Raw genomic sequence first — 22191 nt, forward strand, 5'->3', positions numbered from 1 at the left:
CTTTACCAAGTGGCAACCTTGGTCAATTTCCCTAGAGAAGCTTAGAAATCATCCTCGACTTACCCTTCTCCACTTCCCTTGCCCTATACAATCAATCAGATCAAATATCCCTTGCTATGTATGCCTGGATCTCTACAGCGCTAGTACTTCTATCTTAAAAGAGGTCCTTATCTTTTCCTCGGATTCCTAGTAACAGCCTCCTGACCCCTCTCTCTGCCTCCAGGACTGCCATGCCCTGCTCCAAACCATTCTCTGTACTCCAGCCAAGTTAACTTTCTAAAATCAAAATCTGATGTCCCTGCCTTCCTCTAATCCTTCAATGGCTCCAAACGCCTAGCAGTGCTTTTCAAAGTTTTCCAGCAAACAGTAGAAGGGTCTGCAGATACACATCTAAGCAGCTCACTATAAACACGACATTTCTTGCAAGGCTCAGTTCTATCTTAAATAGTCATTTCCATTTTACATTCTATTCCATGGTTAGCCACTGATGTTACGGCAGGTTCGAGTAGTTGCAACAGAGACCACGTAGCCCACAAAGCCTAAAATAACTACTATCTGGCCCTTTGGGAAAAAGTCTGCTGACCCCTGCATTACACCATGAGTACTGTTAAGGCTAGGATTGTGTTTTACTTGTCTTTACGTCCCCAGCACATGCCTAGAGAAAGTACTAAAAAATATTAACTTAAGGAATTAGAATGCTGCTAGGAAGAGCTCCAAGGGCTCATAAGGGAGCTCCAGGGGGCTCACGTGTCCACCAGGTTGATACAGAATGCCCCCAAGCCCTAAGGAAGATATACAGCATCCAACAGAGATTTTCTTCAGTAAAGGGACAAATCAACATCACGTGCTTCCTGGTAAGAGGCACTGAGGAGGACACAGCAACGCCTGAGCGATATTCCTGACAAAGTCAAATAACCCGAATCTAATGGTTAAACAATGTCAGGCAAACCCAAACTCAAGGACATTCTACAAAATAATTGGCCTGTACGCTTCAAAAATGTAGGTGTCATAAAACACAGGAGATCTGAGGAACTGGTTCAGATTAATGGAAACTTAAGAGACATGATAACTGAATGCAATGTATGACCCAAGATTTTCATTTGTTATAAAAGACATTATTGGAATAACTTGCCATATCAGGATAAGATCTGTATATTAGATAACAGAATTATCAGTGTTAATTTTCTGATTTTGATTATTTTTGTGTGATTATATAAAACAATGTACTAAGGTAGCTAGTGGTAACGGGTGTCATGCTTGTAATTTATTTTCAAATATTTCAGAACACATATTGAGAGACAGGAAAAAAATGAAGCAAATGCACTAAAATGTTAACATTTGGGAAATCTGGATGCAGGGCATTCAGGAATTCTTTGTAAAAATATTGCAACTTCTCTGGAAGTTGTAAATTTAAAAAAAATGTTTAAGAAAAAAATAAAATAGAGATGTTCCTTCATCACTCAGTGAGATCGGAAAGGCTGAGATGAGATAGGAGAAATAGAATACTACTATACAGAGGTCAAAACAGGTTCTGAAGAAACTGCAACTAAGCCCATCAGACCTAAAGCTATTTTCCCAAAGAACTTCCATGTACCACTGCATCACTCACACATGCGTCCAGAATGGCTAAGAAAGTGTTAGGAACTACCATTCAGGGCAACTGGTATGAGAATTAATATTTCTGGAACCTTGGAATTGCATCATATTTGCTTCTCCAAATGGTGAGAAGTAAAACACTTAAAACCAAAATACTTTAGATAAGAATAGGAAAGCGGGGTGCTAGGAAAACTGTTCCACCTGGCAGTCAGTATTTTAAAAAGGGAATGATTTCAAGAAATACTATGAGAAGCGGTAATTTAGAAGGAAGAGAGGGAGGGAGGAAATTTAAAAAGAATACACAGAGTGCTTACTCTAAAACCTTAACCAACAAAAGAACCATGAGATGCCCTAATAAAGTATGGCGTGTCCAAAGAACAGGAGGTAGTTTCATTTGCTAGAATAAACAACGTATGACAAGGGAAATAAAGCTAACTCGAGGCAGATCTCAAATACTATGCTAAGGAATTCAGACTCATTTTTCAAGCTACAGAATGCCTGAAGTCATATAAGCAAGCATTGACAATAATCTGAGCTGCCATTTAGGACAGCAGTCAGCAAACCCTGACCTGTGGGCGAAAGCTAGCTCACCTCCTGTTTTTGTAAATAAAGTTTTATTGGAACACAGCCGTGCTCCTTCATTTACACATTGCTATGGCTGCTTTCCCGTTACAACAGCAGAGTTCAGTAACTACAACAAAGAATGTTGGACCCCCAAAGCCTAAAACATTTAGCCCTTTGGGAAAAATCTACAAACCACCCCCCCCCAACACTTTAGGAAGATGAATGTAAAGTTGAATGTAAAGGATAGACTAGGGAGAACAAGGAATACTGGAAGCAGGGAGATGACATTCATGGCTATCAGGAGAAAGCACACAAAAAAAGATAGTGGGAACTGAAAGCCAAAGATGGGTGTTTGAGCCTCAGTGTTGGTGAGAATGGAACCCTTGCTGAGAGAGAAAGCAGAGACAGACTGAAAGACAGCATGACTCAACCCAATGCTAAGGTACCATGGCTGGGAGGATGTCAAGAGCAAGGATTAAAAAATAGAACACACAGTAAAGAGCAAGTTTCAGAGGGAAGATGATAGAGGATTAATTTGATATCAGATATGAAAACTCTAAAATACCAGTAAGAAATAGAGAAAGCGCACCTTAACAGGGAGAGAAGAAAATGCAACTTGGGAAACAGAACTAAGAATCAACAGTTTGGGACTTCCCCGGTGGCCCAGTGGATAAGACTCCACCTGCCGATGCAGGGGACACGGGTTCAATCCCTGGTCCGGGAAGATCCCACATGCCGTGGAGCAACTAAGCCCGTGCGCCACAACTACTGAGCCTGCGCGCTAGAGCCCGCAAGCCACAACTACTGAGCTCGCGTGCCACAATTACTGAAGCCCGCGCGCCTAGAGCCCGTGCTCCGCAACAAGAGAAGCCACTGCAATGAGAAGCCCGTGCACCGCAACAAAGAGTAGCCCTTGCTCGCCGCAACAAAAGAAAGCGCGCGCGCACCAACGAAGACCCAACGCAGCCTAAAATAAATACATAAATAAATAAAATACACATTAAAAAAAAAGAATCAACAGTTCAGTGATGGTATCTGAAGATACAGAACTGGATGAGATCAAGTGGATGACACAAGCTAGAAATGACAGCAGGAGCAGAGGATCCCATTCACTCAGCAACTAGTGTGCCAGACCCTATACTGGGCATTCTGTTATCTCTAACCCTCCCAATAATCCGGAAAAAAGGAACTGCCTCTATTTTACAGATCAGACACCTGAGCTTGGAAAGGATTCAGGTTAAAATCTGAGGTCATTCAGCTAACATGCAGCAGGGCTAGAACTGAAACCAGGTCTGCTTGATCTCAAAGCCAGTGGCCCATCTCCATATTACGGGTAAAGAGAAGAATGCTGATGCCAAAGGGAGGGAAATACCTACACTTAGAAGAAAGGAAGCCAACAGAGAAGGAATGGTTTGAGAGATTACAGAAAGCCAGGGCAGTGCAGTATCACGTTAGCTGAGGAAGGAGAAAGGAAAAGGGAGGGGTGAATAACAACAAGTGGGAATTCTGCTAGTTTACTACATGCCAGCTACAATGCTTGTCATACATTAGCCAATTTAGTCCTCTCCACAATCATGACATAAGTACTCTTTTTATCCCGTGAAACAAATGTGAACACAAGGCAGGTAACTTGCTAGCGTCACACAACTAGCCAATGGCAGAGCTAGGCTTAGGATCCAGGCATTCTGACTCTGAATCCTACACTCTTCACCAATACAACATACTACCTCCAATCACGTGCTACAGAGTGACAGGAGAAAAAAGGCAGCAGAAAGAAAAGGACAGGTCCTCTTATAACAGGGGAATAATACCTTTCAAAAGATTAGCTTCAAAACAGCACTTGAACGCACACATCATGTTGTAAGTAGGTTAAGGAATAAATAAGTGATGACCAAGTGAAGGCAGATGGTATCGCCTACTTGTATAGAAGCCTTGGGGAAGAAAGATGAGAGAGCATTAATTTATGGGATTCATATAATCAAGAAAATGTAACCAGCTGTTTTCATTAATAAAAGATTTCTTCCTTGCCAACTTATTGGTTGTTAAGAGGTATTTAGAATAGTTAATAAATGTCCTTTGGGTATCTGAGATATCAGATGTCACATTTTTCATATCCCTATCGATTAAGAATATACCTTATGCCAGTTTTCTCAGACCCAAATATGAACTAGGATCTCTATTAAGTTTTAAGAAGTTGTCTGGCCTTCTCCTGGGATTCAAAATCTGATTGAGAAGATCTACAGTGGGCCCCTGACATTAACGTGATTCTAATGCAAAGCTTACACACTTAAAGGAACTACAACACGCTGTGCATATACAGCCTATTTGAAAATCGTTACAGGTTAATATGAACTTTACTACTTGACCAATACCTTTTATGATCTATGTGAAAAAACGAACCTGTTCAAAGAATTGTACACTATATTTGTATACTATCAAAAGACTGTTCCTTTAAGTGAACAGTTTGTATTTTTCTTGAGTGTATGACTTTGTCTATGTTGACATTAAACAACATTCCAATAGTGCATTTCTGAAATTATTTCAGTAAGGAAAGAGGAAGACTCTTGATAAATATCTGGCTTATCCCCAATGTTTTAAAATTAAGAAATTTCTATAATGCATTGAACAAGATCAAGTAGGAAACATAAAAGTAAATAAACTCTCCTAAAACATGCAGAGATAGAAACATACTTCACATGTCTTACCTAGGAGGTCAAGCTCTGGAGTCAGCCTATCCTGGTTTGTGCCCCGGCTCCGTAAGTCCCTAATTGTGTGATCTGGAGCAAGTTTTTTTTAAAAAAATCTGTGCCTCAGTTTCCTCAACTGTAAAATGAGGAAGATAATAGTATCTACCCCTCATATGGTTGTTGTGAGAACTAAACAAGATAATCTGGGTAGAAGGAGTACTTATAATAGTGGTTGGTACATAATAAGCATTGAGTAAATGTTAGCAATATAAGTATATAAAATTCTTCAACCCAGCAATTCTACTTCAAGAAATTTTTCTCATAAAAACCTTACTAAAATGCACAAGATTCACCTTCAAGAATATCTGATGCAGAATTATTTGTCAGAGCAAAAAATGAGAAATAACCCAAACTTCCAACACAAGGAGCTGAATAATTTATGGTACACTCTTTCACTGAGCACAATGCTTCTGAGATTCATTCACATTGTTGAATAAAAGAGTAGTTCATTTTATTGCTGAAGAGTATCCCACTGTATGATGTACCATATTTTATTTATCTAGTCACCGGATGATGGACATTTGGGTTGTTTCCTATTTTTGAGGAAATGAGTAATACTCAAGTCCTTATCTGGACATGCTTTTATTCCTCTTAGTAGATACTTAGGAGTAGAATCCTTAAGATACTTAGGGTCATATGATGAGTCTATATGTATTTAACTTTCTGGGCAGTGGCTGACCTGTTTCCCAAAGTAACCGTACGACTCTGCATCCCCACAAGTGATGAAGGAATGTATCAGCGTGTAAGGATTCCAGTTGTTCCACATCCTTGCCCAAAAGGTGGTATTGTCAGTATGCTAAATTTTAGCCATTTTAGCGTATATACGGTGGTTTTTCATTGTGCTTTTAATTTTCATTTCCCTAATAACCAACGATGTTGAGAATCTTTTCACGTACATGGTCATTCACATATCTTCTTTTGTGAAATATCTGTTCAAATATTTTGCCCTTTTTTCTGTTGGGTTGTTTCCTTTCTTATTATTGAGTTATAAGAAAGCTTTCTATATTCCAGATAAAAAGTCTTTTGTCAGATATGTTTTGCAAATATTTTCTCCTAAAAGGGTTTTTTAATGGTGTTTTTCAATAAGCAAAATGCTTTAATGTTTAAAGTCCAATTTGTCATTTTTTTTTTCCCTTCATCGTTCATCCTTTTTTTTTTGGTCCTAAGAAATCTTTGCCTATCTTAAGATCATAAAAATTTTCTCTTCTTTTTTTTAAAAAATGTTTATGGTTTTAGGTCTTATATTTAGGTCAGTGATCCACTCTGAATTAATTTCTTCTGTATGAAGTGAGGTAAGGGTCATGTTTACTTTTTCCATATAGATATCCACCTATTCCAAAACCATTTATTTAAAAATAAAATAAAAAACTATCCTGCAATGAATTAGCTTAGTCTTTGTAAACAAACAAACAAAAACAAAAAAGCAATTGATGTTTTGAACGTGGGTCTATTTCTGGATTCTTATTCCTGCCCATTGACCTCTACGTCTATATCTATTACTTCTTTTTTTTTTTTTTTTTTTTTTACAGTACACGGGCCTCTCACTGTTGCGGCCTCTCCCGTTGCGGAGCACAGGCTCCGGACGCGCAGGCTCAGCGGCCATGGCTCACGGGCCCAGTTGCTCTGCGGCATGTGGGATCTTCCCGGACCAGGGCACGAACCTGCGTCCCCTGCATCAGCAGGCGGACTCTTCTTCAACCACTGCGCCACCAGGGAAGCCCTCTATTACTTCCTTGACATTATTTAGGAATGTGTTTTTCAATTTCTGCATATATGGGATTTGCAAGATTTCTTCCTATTATTTACTTCTAATTTAATTCCACTGTGGTCTGAGAACGGCCTCTAAATGATTTCAGTCCTTTAAGTCCATTGAGACCTGTTTTATGGCTCAGCATAGGGTCTATTCCCCATGTGTGCTTCCAAAAAGTGTATTTTATTCTGTTATTTCGAGGAGCGTTCAACAGATGTCAATTAGGTCAAGTTGGTTGACAGTGTTCAAATCTTTCATACACCCTTGTTGATTTTCTGCCTGCTTCGTTCTAACAATTACTGGAACGAAGTACTGAAATCTCTACCTGTAATTTTTAATTTGTCTATTGCCCCTTCCTATTCTGTCAGTTTTGGCTTCATGGATTTTGAAGCATTGGATTATTTTTATTATCAGAAAACATATAAAGTCACAAACAAAGGAGCAATCTCTCTTCCCATATGTAAGATCTTTACAGTCAACATATACATGCAATTCCCAAGCTGAAAAGATAGCAAGCACGAAAATTACCACGTATATAATCTATATTATTAAAAGTATTGTATAATTCAAAGAAATTACTCTTCCATATCTCGATAGCATATATTTCTGTAAGAAAAATACAGATATGGATACATGTAGTTTAACTTTGCTTTCCTCTCAATTCTTTATTTTCAAATAAGCTTTATTTTCTTTGTAAACAACTAAAATAATTTTGTCCAGTGTCAACATAAAAAAGCTACTTCCTATAATATGTAAGTAGAGTAGTTCACATCTTACTGGTTTCAATTGTTAAAAATGACCAATTTTAGGAAAAATGTGGAACCTACAAGCAATTTCTTACATCAAGGACAGCGTGAGCTTCTTAAAATGCATTTTTCACTAGAATCACAACTATTATTATTATGAATTGAATTCAACAGTGCAGACACCAAAGGAATGCTATGAAATAGTAACAGCCACAAGATGATACACTAAGAGTAAAAAAGACATAAAGCATGACTGAACAGTAGCTAACCCCAAACACCCCCCCCATTATTTTAGGGAAGGAAGAATTAACCTCTCAGATTTTGTTTTAAAAGCCTATTAACTTATAGCCTACATGGCAAATAAGGTAAATACTAATATCAACAAATCACCAAACAATCTAATCTATGTTTATATCAATAAAAACTATAAAATAAGTATAAACTCATTTGTGTGAGATTTGATCTGATCATTTTACAGGTACTAGCTCATCTATATAACACAACTAGCTCTTAAAAGTAATTAACGTCCAAAGGTTTCAATTTTTTAAATGCACCTTAAATAATTCAATTCATGATTATAAATAAAATATTTATTGCCATTTGACTTGATTCCGCTAAAGGGGAGAACATGGAGGGAGAAAGAGCCTTTGATCAGGGTGTCCCTCGGACTGAGTTATTTCACTACCCATGATGTAACACAACTTCTGAAATTCAGTTCAAGGTGCCCTTATCAACTGACCAGTTTCTTTTTTCACAGTGCCAAGGCTATGTACCAACTGCCTAAGCAACAACAGATTCCTCTTAATTAAAAATAAGGTTGTGGTATTGCGTTAAAAGCAAGTTAAGAATTCTTCATCTGAAACTGAACTTAACCAACACAACAAACGGGGGCAAAGGTGGAGAGTTAAGGACTGCCAGGGCCGAGGCCTAGTGATTTGAAAGGGCACTGATGAGAGCCAGAATCACCTTTTTGAAAAGCTTCTTACAATAATCAATTATTCAACATATCTTCTGTTAACCAGGTCAACGTCACCCCCATTTCAGAGCCGAGGAGAGTGGGAGGAGCGCTGAGCGTTGTGCTCAGAGCTCGGAGAGGCCGACCACACGCATCCGAAGTACTGCCAGCAGGTCCTACTCCCACTCCTGGCTTCTGTCAACAATGGCCCCTGACTCCAGACACTCCTGAGATAAAGAAACACCTGCAAGAGTCTTTACATCAAAGAACAACCTCACAGTTATTACGCGACACCAAAGCACAGATCCTGAGATGCGCAAGATGGACAAATTATTCTTACACGTATTAAAAATGTTTTCTACCAAAACTACCAAGAGATCCTTCATGTCTAACAGTTACAGCAACTATTTTTAATAAAAACAAAACCAACCAATATGAATTCTAGTTTCATTTTTGTTTTAAAGGCACTCCCCCCCCGCTCCCCCCCCAGCCCTGATGCTCTCTTATTACCAAGGTTTTCATTTTTAAAAAAGTTCAGATGAATCTTACTGAAATGTCAGTTACAAGTTAAAAACAAAAAAAAAAGCAAAATACACACGCACGCATGAGCGTGTACAGCGGGAGCAAGAAACAAGACGGTGCAACGGGAAAGGGGAGAAGAGAAAGAATCAGCATCCAGAGTTATCTATTGGTGATAAAGGATCTCCGTCTTTTATGGCAAAACTGCACATCTAGAATTCTAAAGCAAGGATAACCTAGCAGACGTACTTGCAGAGGTGTGCCCTCTGGGAAGGCATTCTCCCTAAGGTCATGGTTTCCATCCTGGTACACAACAGTTAACTTTGTTTTGTTACATAGCCAGCTTGTACAAGGCAGACATCTTTCAGAAGTCTGCACACCTACACCACTAGATTTGTTATAATATATATCCTTTATCTGGGTCTCCATAACTTAAATTGACTACTATCATGGGGGGAAAAAATTCAAAGCAGAGTTCTGTGGACATGGGGCAAGAGCAGCAACTGAATAAATGTAGAAACCTCACTCAACCATAACCAGACACGAAAAGGAAAGGGGGTGACAACGAAAAGCTTAAAATGTTTTTAGTTTTGTTCTGTTCCTTAGAACTCTTCTCATAACAGGGGTTCTTACTGTACAGTCTATGGATGGGCTTTTAGTATAAGCAAAACATGCATGTATGTTCATTTTTAGGGCGAGAGGGTGCATGGCTACAATCAGATTCCTAAAGGGGTCCAGATGCAAAACAAAGTTATGAACCACAAGTGTATATAATTACCTTGAAACAAAAAGTGTAAGCTATGGGAGAGGAGTGCTATTTTATTATCATATGTGATTTTTAGCCAAAATTTTCTTCATTGAAGAAATTTGATTCCAAATACTCTGGACTGTAACAACCCAAAACTGCGCCCATTCTTTCCACATAAATTATCTGTGGTAAATATTAAATCTCAAGCTACTTTCCTCCAACTAAAAAACTGTTCTCAGGGAATGAAAACACATTTTAAATACCAAAATCAAGCAAAGTTGGAAAGTGAAATTCTTTTTAAACATAAAAATGTAAATGTAAATACAACTCCTTCAATGTGATCTAAAATTTTGACTAAATTACCAAATACTAAAACCAAATCAAAACTATGATAATTTTGCTCTTGGAAAATTTTAACTTTGCACGTCAATCCCATGGTATAGAAAACGCTGAGCTTTGTGTCAGCTTGCTAGGCACAAGCTTCTCTCCTGGGTCACAGAGAAGAGTATGTAAGAGGTCACTTTCAACATCGTGTCTATTATGCACCTTTGTTTTGAAGTGACACATGTTCCCTGGGGATTCTCACTGGTGGGGATGAGGGAGGTAAGACATACACGCACTCTGCCCTCGAAATTCATGGATGTGCAGGCTTCTACCACAATGCGTAACCTACCAACCGACCGTGGGCCAAGGCAATGGCTAAAACTTCATTTCACTTTCAGACCTTTCTCCCAGTACTTGGAGTTAAAAATAGTTTAGGCCATGTTGGCCTGGGTTATTTTTATCTGGAAAATAGGGACTGGAAATAGCATAGTAAGCACAGAAAGGAGAGTTGACCACAATAGGATGAAAATGCTCACAGACTTTCAAAAAGTCTTATTGTAGTTTTAGAAAATGGATAGAAAGAGGGGAAGCAGAGGTGAGGTACACGGCAGGTTGGTTGAGGGTAATTCACTAAGTGTTAGCATATGAATAATAAATAACCAGAACAACAAAAGGTGCTTTGCGTTAAGACCAAAGAGTATATAATACAGCTCCCCTGCTCTTATAACTTTCTGGAGAAGATACTTCAGGAATAAAAGATATACAAAATTTTTGAGAAAAGAGAGATCAATGGAGGTTCAGAGTTCAGGGAGATATGGGGGATGGGACTTAAAAGCTAGATGCTAAGAGACGCATAACATCTGAATCCTGGGAGCCTAAACCAGTCAAAGAACTCACAGACGTGTTGGGAGGAGTGAGAAGCAAAGCAAAAAAGGCAGAAAATAGTCTGGCTGAAATAGTGGCTGTATTTCAAAGAGGGGTAGCAAATAAGGGTGGATAGGTGGGGTGGGCCTAAGTAGCTGGGGAGCATTAAGTGCCTAGGAATCAAATTGTATCCTTTAAATAAACCTCAGAAGACTTTTGAGTAAGATTTTTATAAGGGTTAGTAAACTTATATTAGATAGATGTAGGTGGTACATGGAGAATGAATTAAATAATAATATTGTATAATAGTCCAGGTATAAAGTGATTAAAAATCTCAATTAGGGGGCTTCCCTGGTGGCGCAGTGGTTGAGAGTCCGCCTACCGATGCAGGGGACGCGGGTTCGTGCCCCGGTTCGGGAAGATCCCACATGCCGCGGAGTGGCTGGGCCCGTGAGCTCATGGCCGCTGAGTCTGCGCGTCCGGAGCCTGTGCTCCGCAACGGGAGAGGCCACAACAGTGAGAGGCCCGTGTACCGCAAAAAAAAAAATCTCAATTAGGGTGGTACAGCGAAAATCCAAATATAATACTGAGTGCCCGATGCAAGAAGCTGAGTATATCAACATGAGTAAGACAGGGGTCTTATCCTAATGTGGCTCACAATTAGTGAAGGAAACCCACCACTGTCGAAAGTGTTCCATCAGTGATAAGAAGGGCCACAGCAACTGACAGGACAGAGGTATAATTCTGCCTAGAAGAACTGGGGCAAGAAGTAGGCTGGGAAAACCTCCCTACTACCTTTCCACACAGAAATGCAGAGGTAGAAATGCAGGGAGAGAGAAGATGAATGCAGTTCAAGGAACCTGCAAGTAGGCTCCAGTGGCTGCAGCAGAAAGTACACGATGGGAAGTGAAACATTCCTTAAAAAAAGTATCTGTATGGCACACCAAGACTTGAAGGGGAAACATATTTTTCAAGCAGCAGAATGATATGATCTGTGTTTTAGAAAGATAACACGAGAGGCAATGGATAGACTGGACTGGAAAGGAAAGATACAAAAAGAAAAAAAGTAGGCTCTTCTAATGACCTAGGACAGAGACAAAGATGAGTTTCTTAGGAAAGTGTAAATGGGAATGAGGAACAAGACACAGGAAATAATTTTTAAGTGAGTAAAATTTACATATGGATAAAGGAAAGAATGTTACTCTAAAACATCATGCTTTTTCAGACTTGAAGACTTTCACTGGACTTATTCCACTGAAATGAACTCACCCATCGGAAGTCTGTCTAAATAACTGCTTCTTCAAGGACACCTTTCCGGGCTTCCCTGGTGGTGCAGTGGTTGAGAGTCCGCCTGCCGATGCAGGGGACGCAGGTTCGTGCCCTGGTCCGGGAAGATCCCACATGCCGCAGAGCAACTGGGCCCGTGAGCCATGGCCGCTGAGCCTGCGCGTCCGGAGCCTGTGCTCCGCAACGGGAGAGGCCACAACAGTGACAGGCCCGTGTACCGCAAAAAAAAAAAAAAAAGGACACCTTTCCTGGCTTGCAGACCAACCTAGGTCTCCTCTAACATGCTCCCATGGGCTCCAGTACATCTCATGAACATCCATCACACATGGAACTGCAGGTTCAGTGTTATCTTCCCCTCAGACAATAAAACTTGGCAAGGGCAGAGAGAATTACCTTGACCTGGGGCATCGTGGTACTCTCAGTGCCTAGCACTGATCCGGGCATATATCAGACACCGCAAATAGCTGTTGAAAAAATAAATGGGTTTTGCAAACAGGTTCAGTTTTAAACCTGTTCTCCCATCAGAGAGCCCCACCAACCCTGATCCCCTCCAAGAGGAGACTTCAGTCTTAACCACGCTGGGTTTGCAGTACTTGTAGAACATCCAAGCGGAGCCGTCCATCAGTCCTTTCCAGATGCCGGGGTCAGAGACGGTCAAGGCGTCTTGAACAAAGCCCAACAGCTGAAGCCACGGCTGCTCCCCTTCTCCTCCTCCTGCTATTTTACAGTTACAGCTAAAATTAAATGAACACTGATAATCTGCTGGGCATTTCTCATGTATCTCACCTATCTCTAAACAAACCTTATTGAATTAGGTGCCATTATTAACTCCTAATATACTGATGAGAAAGCGATACTTTAACTGTTAGAAAATTTGCCTAAAATCAGAGAGCAATTAGTAGCAAAACAAGAGCTTGAACACCGGCAAACTAGCTCAAGAACTTGTGCTTCCTCCAGCACATAAGATCACCCAGGGAGAAAAAGATATAGACCAGAGCAAAAGGAGAAGACAAACCACAGACCATTAAAACTATCACTTCAGGGCTTCCCTGGTGGCGCAGTGGTTGAGAATCCGCCTGCCAATGCAGGGCACACGGGTTCGAGCCCTGGTCCAGGAAGATCCCACATGCTGCGGAGCAACTAGAGCCCGCGAGCCACAGCTACTGAACCCGCGTACCACAACTACTGAGCCTGCGCGCCTAGAGCCCGCAAGCCACAGCTACCGAGCCCGCGTGCCACAACTCCTGAAGCCTCCGCGCCTAGAGCCCGTGCTCCGCAACAAGAGAAGCTGCTGCAACGAGAAGGCAGCGCACCACAACGAAGAGCAGCCCCCGCTCGCCACAACTAGAGAAAGCTGGCGTGCAGCAACGAAGACACAGCGCAGCCAAAAATAAATAAAATAAAAATAAATAAATTAAAAAAAAAACCAGTATCACTTCAGGGGCAAACACTATAAAGGAAGAAGCAATTTAAGAAATGGTATTCACACCCCTGTGTAATTACTTCCCCTTGAGTGTGAAGTGACCCTAGTGGCTTTATCTAACCAAAAAAATACAGCACAGGTGATGGGATGTCACATCTGTGGTTAAGTTACAAAAGTCTGGGACTTCAGTCTCGATAGAGGATTCTTTACTGCCTTTCTGATTTGCATACTTTGATGAAGCAAGCTGCTGCGTTGGAGAGGCCCACATGGCAAGGAACTGAGGTCCTCAGTCCAACAACCCACGTGAAACTGAACGCTGCTGATAGCCACTGAGTGAGCCTAGAAGCAGATCCTTCCCCATTTGAGCCTCTGGAGGAGACCACCGACCCTGGCTGATGCCTTGACTGCAGCCTTGTGAGAGGCAGCGAAGCAGAAGATGCCGCTAGGCTGTGTCCAGGTTCCCGATCTACAGAAACTGAAATAATAAATGGGTGTTATTTTAAGTCACTACGTTTTGGTACAACTTGTTACATTGTTACATAGCAACAGATAACTAATATAAGCTGAGAAGAAAAGTCTAGAAATATAGATGCTTCAAGTTCCCCCTACATGTGTCTTCTCACAGTGCTGAGCAGAAAGCTAAGAACTGAGCTTCAAGAAAAAAACACAGTTAGAAGCTAAGAAAATAAGGAAAATTCTGAAAAATATACTGAGAAAACAACACTTGAAAGGCTCAGATCCAGGCTAGTAAATGAGTGATCAAAGATTCTAGAGGTGGGGTGGTCAATAGTGCTACTGAAGCAGCACGAAGACCTGGCCTATGGGGGGAAATCACGCAATTTTCTAATTAAAAAGTAACTTTCAAGGCTGTATTTCGGAGAAGTAATGCTAACAGAAGTCAGTGGAAGACATGATAGAAGGTAAAAAATGCCTAGAGATAGAATAAAGGACAATTACTGACAAAACTATGGACTCAGAACCTCTAGTTACCATCTACAGATGAGAGTACCAATATTAATGAGAAAAAATTCAGATGCGGTCAATCTTTTCATACCCCAAACTCCTGATTAGACTCTTTCAATTAACTGGCCAGATCTGACATTTCCCATGTATACAAAAATCAGGCTGAAGCTGATGTTGTTTGCATTAAGTTGAGATTATAAGGTTCCTCAATTCTATAGCTCAAGTTTGACCTTTCAGGTTTTAATTTTTTTAAATCATTTCATACAGAGTATTTTAATGACTTTTGTGACCCTCCCTTACCCTAATGTCAAAAGCAAGGTTTCCTATGCTTAAAAGGCCTGGGCACTATATTATAATTTTAACCCTATCACTTCCCATCTGATAGGTGGTACTTTTATTTCTAATTCCAGGGTCAGGCTCCGCATCAAGTGGATGAGAGCTGTATTTCTCTGCTATCTTTTCAGATCCCTAAAGTCTCATACACTTCCCCCTTCTTTTCCTACTAAGCTATCACAGAGTTGTTTGCATCTATATGTCAGGAATTATTTTTGATATTTTATGGTCATTCTACCTCTTCTCAATTTTCTACAATAGCTTTAACTTCCAACAGCATGTTTAAACAAAGATGTTCTATTTCTAATTTTATTTTGAAATTTAATCTAAATCTATGCTTGTCTCTCATGTTGAACCATTCAATTTTCTCCAGTGTTTCCCTAAATTTCAGAATCTGTGTAATTCTTTTTACATGGATTTGTATCTACAAGCCATCTTAAGTGAGCAGTTCATGTAAGAGAGCACAGACCTACTTGTTGACAGCACCAGAAGTTCAGCAAGATGTCCTGCAGTAACTCCCGCAGGCAGCCCCAGGGGCAGAGCTGATGAGAGCATACTGTGCAAAGAAGCCATAAAGCCTCTGGAGAAGAAAGGATGGCGCTGCGAGGTCAACAGCAGTAGCAGCAAGCACAGCCAATTTGAAGGAATGTGGACAAGCAGAGCATGGAACTTTTCTCTTCTGGATTGAGCTGCGAAATAAGTGTCAACAATCTGCTCTAAATGGAAACTGAAAGAGCGGGGCCAGAGGAGAAAAGCAGGAGGGCTGGAGCAAGATGAAATAATAATTATCTCCTTCCAGTTGCTCAAGCCAAAAACCAAGAGACATTCTCAACTCCTTCCTTTCTCGCATTCCTCCGACTAATCCATCAGCGAATCTCACTGACTCTACTTTCAAAATACATATCCAGAATCCAACTAGTTCTCCACAGGTCTGCAGCTACTGCTCTAATGTGAGCCACCACCTCCCAGGGCAAAGGCTGCTGGAAGAATTTCCTACCTGGTGCCCCTGCTTCCACCCTTGCTCCCACACAGCAGCCACAGAGATCTCCTAGAACAAGCTCTCCAGGGGCCTCCTGTGTCACCTAGGATACAACCCAGGGCTCCTGCCGCGGCTCACAGGTGAAATCCTACATGAACTGACCTCACATCCCCACCCCTGCTTTACTGGCCCCATCGCCTACCACTCTCGCCCGGTCCCTCCCCTCTGCTCCGCTAGAGACGCAGTGACCTCCTCCTTGCTGTGTTCTGAACACACCAAGCACATCCCACGTCAGGGCCGCTGTGTGTGCTATTTAATACCTCTACTTGGAATGTTCTTCTCCCACGTACCTCTATAACCCAGGCCCTCACTTCATTCAAGCCTCTACGTAAACATTGTTATTACTTTACCAATCCTGTGTAAAAGAAAACCCCCCTGGTCACTCTGTCCTTACCTTGTTTATTTTTTTGTCTTAATATTTATTTACCACCTAATGTGTCATGCACTTAATCATACATCTCTTTGTTAACTGTCTCTCCCCACCCCTCACCTGCCTCAAGTGGAATTTAGGCTCCATGAGAATGGGGGCATTTTTGTTCTCGTTGTTCAGGTATTCCTAGCTCCTAGGACAGTACCTGTGCATGCCAAGGACTCACTTCATGTCATTTGTTGAATCAACGAACGAATGAAAAGACTATCAAAACAAGACTCAGGGAACACGGTAAGGAGAAGCCAAGAGTGCATGCATTTTGCTTTGATGAAGAAACGGGGTTCGGGGCACTGAATAAAGAAAACGAGAAATCCAAACCCAAGAAAACTTTCCGGTGATTTCAGCGAGCAAACAGACAGAGGGCACAGATACTATCCAAGCTCTTCAGAAATAAAACTGTGACTTGGTTCTGGAAAAATAGGATAATGAAGCACAAAACATTCCCATAAAGATGGCAGAACAATTCAGAGTCTGGGCTAAGAAATACAGGTGTGAAATAAACCATTTTAAGGGAAGACTTTGGTTAATCACCTGTCCGTTTTTCTGGTTGTTTCTTTGTTTTGTTCTTTAGAATAGGAAGTTTTGAGCTGGAAGAGAAAGAGTCAAAGACAAGCCATGAATATGGTTCAAATAATCATCTGAATGCCATCCTGTGGTCACAAACAATGTTTCAGGTGCAGAAACAAGGAAGGGCACAGTGGAAAAGGAGGTAGAGTGCAAAAGGCAGCACTAAAATGCATCTATGAAACACTGATCAAGCATGTGTGCAAATGAAAGGGAGACTGAAACATTTGGTGTTGCTTTAAAAGCCTAAAGAGAAAAATTAAATAAAAACAACTAAGCTGATAACATCAATCCAAAAGCATACTGGGAAGGCACAGGCTTCAGAGAACATGCTAGAAGATGAACAAAGACAGACTTCATGCCTGATGGGGGAAAGGGGGGAAAGGAAAACAGAGAATAAACATTTAAATCAGAAACACAGAGCAGAAAGACAGTTCCCACTAAGGAAATAAGAGAGAGTGGGCCTGCTTCAGGGAAAATGGCTTCAACAACAGAGGAAAAAAGGAGGTAAATAAAGACCATCTAGGGAAATTACGGAGGAATTATCGAAAGGAGGAAAATTTAAACTAGAATGTCAGATAAGCCAAACTGTAGAGTGACAGGAGTAAAAGGGAGAAGAAAAGGAAGTCATAAATGTTCAAGTGTAGCCTCAAAAATGGCATAAAAGACACCAAAATTAGTTAAGTGGGAACACGTGATTTTTACACGAGCTGCAGCATTAACGTGCAGATATAAGAATGAAGTAAATCACTACCCAGCTCTCTGACCTTGAACAAGGCACTTAACCTCTCTGGGACTTATTTCCTCTGTTAAAAAAAAAAGTGTGTGTGTGTGTGTGTGTGTGTGTGTATGTGTGTGTGTGTGTGTGTGTAGTCAAAAATGGGTGATCATTCTAAAGTCTTTTTTCCTCTAGCTTATTAAAGAGGAAAAGCACAGGACTCTTTTAAAGAAAGAAATCAGAAAAGTAGAAAATTTTCTAAATGAGAAGAGTAAGTTAAGGACACTTTTGCATAGTGCTTTACAATTTAAAAAGTGCCTTTACATGCAAGATTATATACATTCGTCACAGCAAGCCTGAGAGACAGAAAAGACAGGCATCATTTAACACCATTTTCCAAATGGAATAACTGAGGCTCAGAAAGCTTAAGCAACCGGCTCAAGGACACGGAAACAGTGGCAGATCCAGAATCCAAGCCAGGTTTCGCAGCAGGACAAAGCCCACTATCCTTCTACGTTCAGATGCTCTCCTCCTGTGTGACTAAGGTTTTGCAGGAAATTTTTGTGGCTTATTAGGCGGTAGATAAGGGAAGAGCTATAAACATTTTTGAAAAACCAACAACCTGTTAATTTAAACTAAAATTCCTTTAGAATTAAAGAAGTTACCATATATGTAAGCTACACGTACACTAATTCACTGTACAAAATGTTTTCCTACAAAGTTGAACTTGGTTGTCACAACCTATTAAGACTACTCTTTCAGTCCACTTGCTTGTCTTTTAAAACAGTAAAGCACTATACAAAACTGCTACTATGGAAGCTGTAATATTTTCAGCCTTTCTGAATACAGAATAATTGACTTTGATCTCGAACTCTGACGTAGCTATTAAAACATTAAACAAGCTGCTTCAATTAGTACATCCTGGGAGCCAAGAGTATAGAGAAAGTGGCCGAAGTAGATTGAGAAGGCAGTTTCATTTGGTTTTGTTTGTAACATCTAAGAGGACTGACACCACATCTCTATGGCAGTGATAATAAAGGATCAGGTCTTTCCTTATCCTACCCTTTGCTCTAAAAGCCATAATCAGCTAGAGCTGCCCAATTAACTGCGGGACTGGTGAAAAATCTCAGGAATAGAATCTGCTGCTTATTGGTCTTATTTTATCGCTCCTTCTCTTTATGTACATTTTAACTGAACAGAGTAAGTTTTAGACAAAATTCCAAAAACATGTATATGATTCTACTAGTTTTATTGTAACAGGCAAACATTTTCCTTCAGAGTGGTTAAGAAACTCCAACTGAGGGCTTCCCTGGTGGCGCGGTGGTTAAGAATCCGCCTGCCAATGCAGGGGACACGCGTTCGAGCCCCGGTCCGGGAAGATCCCACATGCCAGAGCGACCAAGCCCGTACGCCACAACTACTGAGCCTACGCTCTAGAGCCCGCGAGCCACAACTACTGAGCCCACGTGCCACAACTACTGAAGCCCGTGCGCCTAGAGCCTGTGCTCTGCAACAAGAGAAGCCACCGCAGTGAGAAGCCCGCGCACCGCAACGAAGAGTAGCCCCCGCTCCCCTGCACACAGCAACGAAGAACCAACGCAGCCAAAAATAAATAAATAAAACAAATAAATTTTAAAAAAAGAAACTCCAACTGAACAGCTGCACATTTTCCCAGGATCTGCACTCCTCTGCATTCTTCTTCCTCTACCCCAAGTAAAGGCACCTATGATTTCTTACAGCCCACACAAAGCTACTCCTCACAAATCAGCAGCCCGTGACTCCTTCCTCTTGGACATCGCTGCAAGTCTTCTTGATGGAAGAAAGGGTGTGAGAAAGGATAAAGGATCAAAGGGCAGTTTAAGGGCAAAAAGGGGGAAAATCCCAAAGAAGGACCAGAGAAAGTGGGAACTGGAGCTCAGTGGCCACGATCATGTTCCTGTTTTTTTCCTGTATTTCTTCATCTTTCCCTTGTAGTTCCTCTTTTAAAGTAGCTGGACAAACAGTGGCCAGATAAACGTGCTGGCAGCAGAAATTTGGGAGAAATCCAAGAATATACTGAACGAGCCACAGCCAATTATAAATTATATATCATCTGATTATCAGGCCCTGACATGCACAAAGACCAAACAGAACAGACAGTGTAAATGAAGAACATCAAATCTCGGTCTGAAAGCCTGAATTTAAGTCCTGGCACGCTGCAGGATTTCCGACAAGCGCCCTTTCCTGAGGCTCACTTTCCTCATCTCTAAACAGGGATAATACACCAACAACCTAAATATTTTACAGAGTTGCTGTGAAAATCCATGTGAGAAAAATACCCACACATTTGAGGCAAGTACCTTTTAAAATCACTACAATGTCATAAAGGATAATAAAACCCTTAACTGAAGACCCTCTCTGCAATCACATAGAGTACCCATATTCTGCCTCTCTCAGGAGTATAAGCATGATCCAGGCAGATAAATTTCACTGGCTTTTCAGTCACTACCTGACACAAACATTGTGATAAAAGAAGTTTCTATAGTCCAAAGATAAACTACCATTATTCACATACAAGGCTAATGCTCACTGTTAACAAAATATGTGTATCAAACCTTAGTCCCAGTAGTTTGCTAAGTAATCTACATCTTCTCATTTAATATCCTACCCATGTCCAGTGTAGTAGAAAAAGCACAGGGCTTGATGTCTGAATCACCCTAAGTTTGAATCCCAGCTAGGTTATCATAAGTGGTAGGCCTTAGCCAAGTCGGAGCTAAAAGATCCTCAAATATACAGTAAGAATGATGCTACCGATTTCATAGGATTAAAATTACTGTGGCCATGTCTGTATTGAGCCTAACCTGGTGCCTAGCACGCTGAGGTTGCCCAGTATATGGTGGCTGGTAATCTGACTGCCTTTCCATTCCCCCAAAGCAAGCATCTTTAGTTTCTTTTAGGAATGCTTAAACTACACAATCAAACAAGATTACCAAAACCTCTCTCAACCAAGAAGTACAATGAAAGGGATTCCCTAAAACCATTCACAGATCCTGAAATTGTGTCCCTAAAATTAACGTAAGGATAAGATCAAAATCTAAAGAGTTTAAAATCCATCTTTCCTTCACATGATCTGTGTAGTCAGGTGATCTAGAACCTCAACGGCCCTTCAACCACTGGCACTCCTGAGGAAAGAGGTGGCTATTCTCTAACAGCCTCCCCATTAGGAGGCCCTTTGGTAAGAGCTAGGCTGACTGCTGTCCCTTCCCTGAGCAGTTAAAAACAGGAAGATAGGAGAGAAGAGGATTTAGCTTAACTTGGAAAGCTAGATTAACTAAGGAAAGCAGAGCAAGGAAGATTCAGGACATTGTCTTCTTCACCTGAAGCTTGTGCCCCAACTATATACATACTTCGGTCAGTTTTGTACAGTTACATTAATATGCCTTCAAGCTTTTTCAAGCTTACCTTCCTCTACGGTTTATGGCTATATTCAGATTTGATCTATAACAAATTAAAAAAATATATATGTATATAAATGAGAATTGCATTAAAGACCGAAGCTGGCGTTTAATCAGGCTGTTTTTTCCTTCCAGCTTAGTGTTAAGCAAGTGTTCACCTTTTTTTTTTTTTGGCGCCTTCATCCAGCAACGAAGCAGCAATGCATAAATTAGACTTTACATTGTCTTTTCCCACCAAATTTTCCCGTTTAGAACTTTCCTCATTGCGTACGCCTAGCCTTTTGGGCAGTCTGAGAGTCACACATAATGACTGTCAAAACAGATGGTCTGACACACACAAAAGAACTACTGGGAAGAGTCAGTGTCTGTGTACAAACACCCACGTGTGATAATCTCCTCAACAAGCTCCTCAAACTCACAAAATCAGACAGAGATTGATGGTGGAGGAGGGTGGAGTAGGGTGGCCTGGAGTGGAGCTGGATACAAAGAAAAGATTAAGATCTGGGGAGTGAAATGGAAAAGAACCACAAGAGAGTACAGAGAAGGAGAGTCTATCATATACCATACTGAGGAGGGAAGAGCGATCAGACTAGGTAGGAACGAAGAATCTGTTGGGGAACGACTACAATAGTCAAGAGAAAACAAAGATTTCACCAAACTGAGACTTAAGAGTGAGCCAATTCCGTGGGGTTTTTGTTTTTTTTCCAGGAAGCTACAAAACAGTTCTTTTTCAACAGCGGGATTATACTAACAAAAGCAAATAAAGGAAACCTATGCTAAAAATGTAACCTACCTACACTGAGCGGTCTGAAAACGGAAATACTTCTTCCCCCGTTTAGCAGTGGGTTTCAAAACAGCAGGGGCAAGGGAGAGGGATGAGAGCTGTAAGAGGGGGAGGGGAACAGGCAGGCTCTTCCTGAACGTAAGGAAAGGAGCCTTCGGCCTAAATGCTTATTTTACATGTACCTTTCTGCGGTCAGCTGGCAGGCTCCTCACTGAACACAACATTCGACTGTGGAAGTCGGAAGCTGATGAGTGGTTCAAAGCCCACGGGGAATTTAAGAGCCGCTGCAAACACAAGGCTGATGCAGAACCAGCACTTGCTTCGGGTAGCACTCTAATAGTCCCCGTCGGGCGCCTAGAGCTCCAGCGAGGTTTGACCCGACTCACTGTGCAAAGGAAAAGAG

At 41.1% G+C, this 22191-nt stretch overlaps 1 protein-coding gene across 11 annotated transcripts in view; it reads right to left on the bottom strand.

Annotated features, from left to right (window-relative positions):
• The window catches only part of EGLN1 (egl-9 family hypoxia inducible factor 1), a 57758-nt gene that overhangs the window by 34420 nt on the left and 1147 nt on the right, over nt 1-22191 (bottom strand). Inside the window, exons 2-4 of one of the 11 annotated variants that reach the window (XM_089897402.1) lie at nt 16820-16875; nt 13911-13998; nt 12494-12564 (exon numbers count right to left, since the gene is read on the bottom strand). The exons of 5 other annotated variants lie outside the window; for them this stretch is intronic. In XM_089897402.1, the coding sequence (XP_089753528.1) occupies nt 12526-12564; nt 13911-13998; nt 16820-16875 (183 nt within the window). In that variant the 3' untranslated portion in view covers nt 12494-12525. Of the gene's footprint in view, nt 1-4070; nt 4092-5835; nt 13999-16819; nt 16876-22191 lie in introns of those variants that run through there. 5 more of the 11 variants (XR_016388018.1, XM_089897401.1, XR_016388017.1 and 2 more) reach the window with 5 other exon arrangements.

Source organism: Delphinapterus leucas, chromosome 16, assembly GCF_059928025.1.
Source record: "Delphinapterus leucas isolate spDelLeu-1000000601 "Yukka" chromosome 16, BTC_Dleu_Yukka2, whole genome shotgun sequence".
NCBI classification, from domain to species: domain Eukaryota; kingdom Metazoa; phylum Chordata; class Mammalia; order Artiodactyla; family Monodontidae; genus Delphinapterus; species Delphinapterus leucas.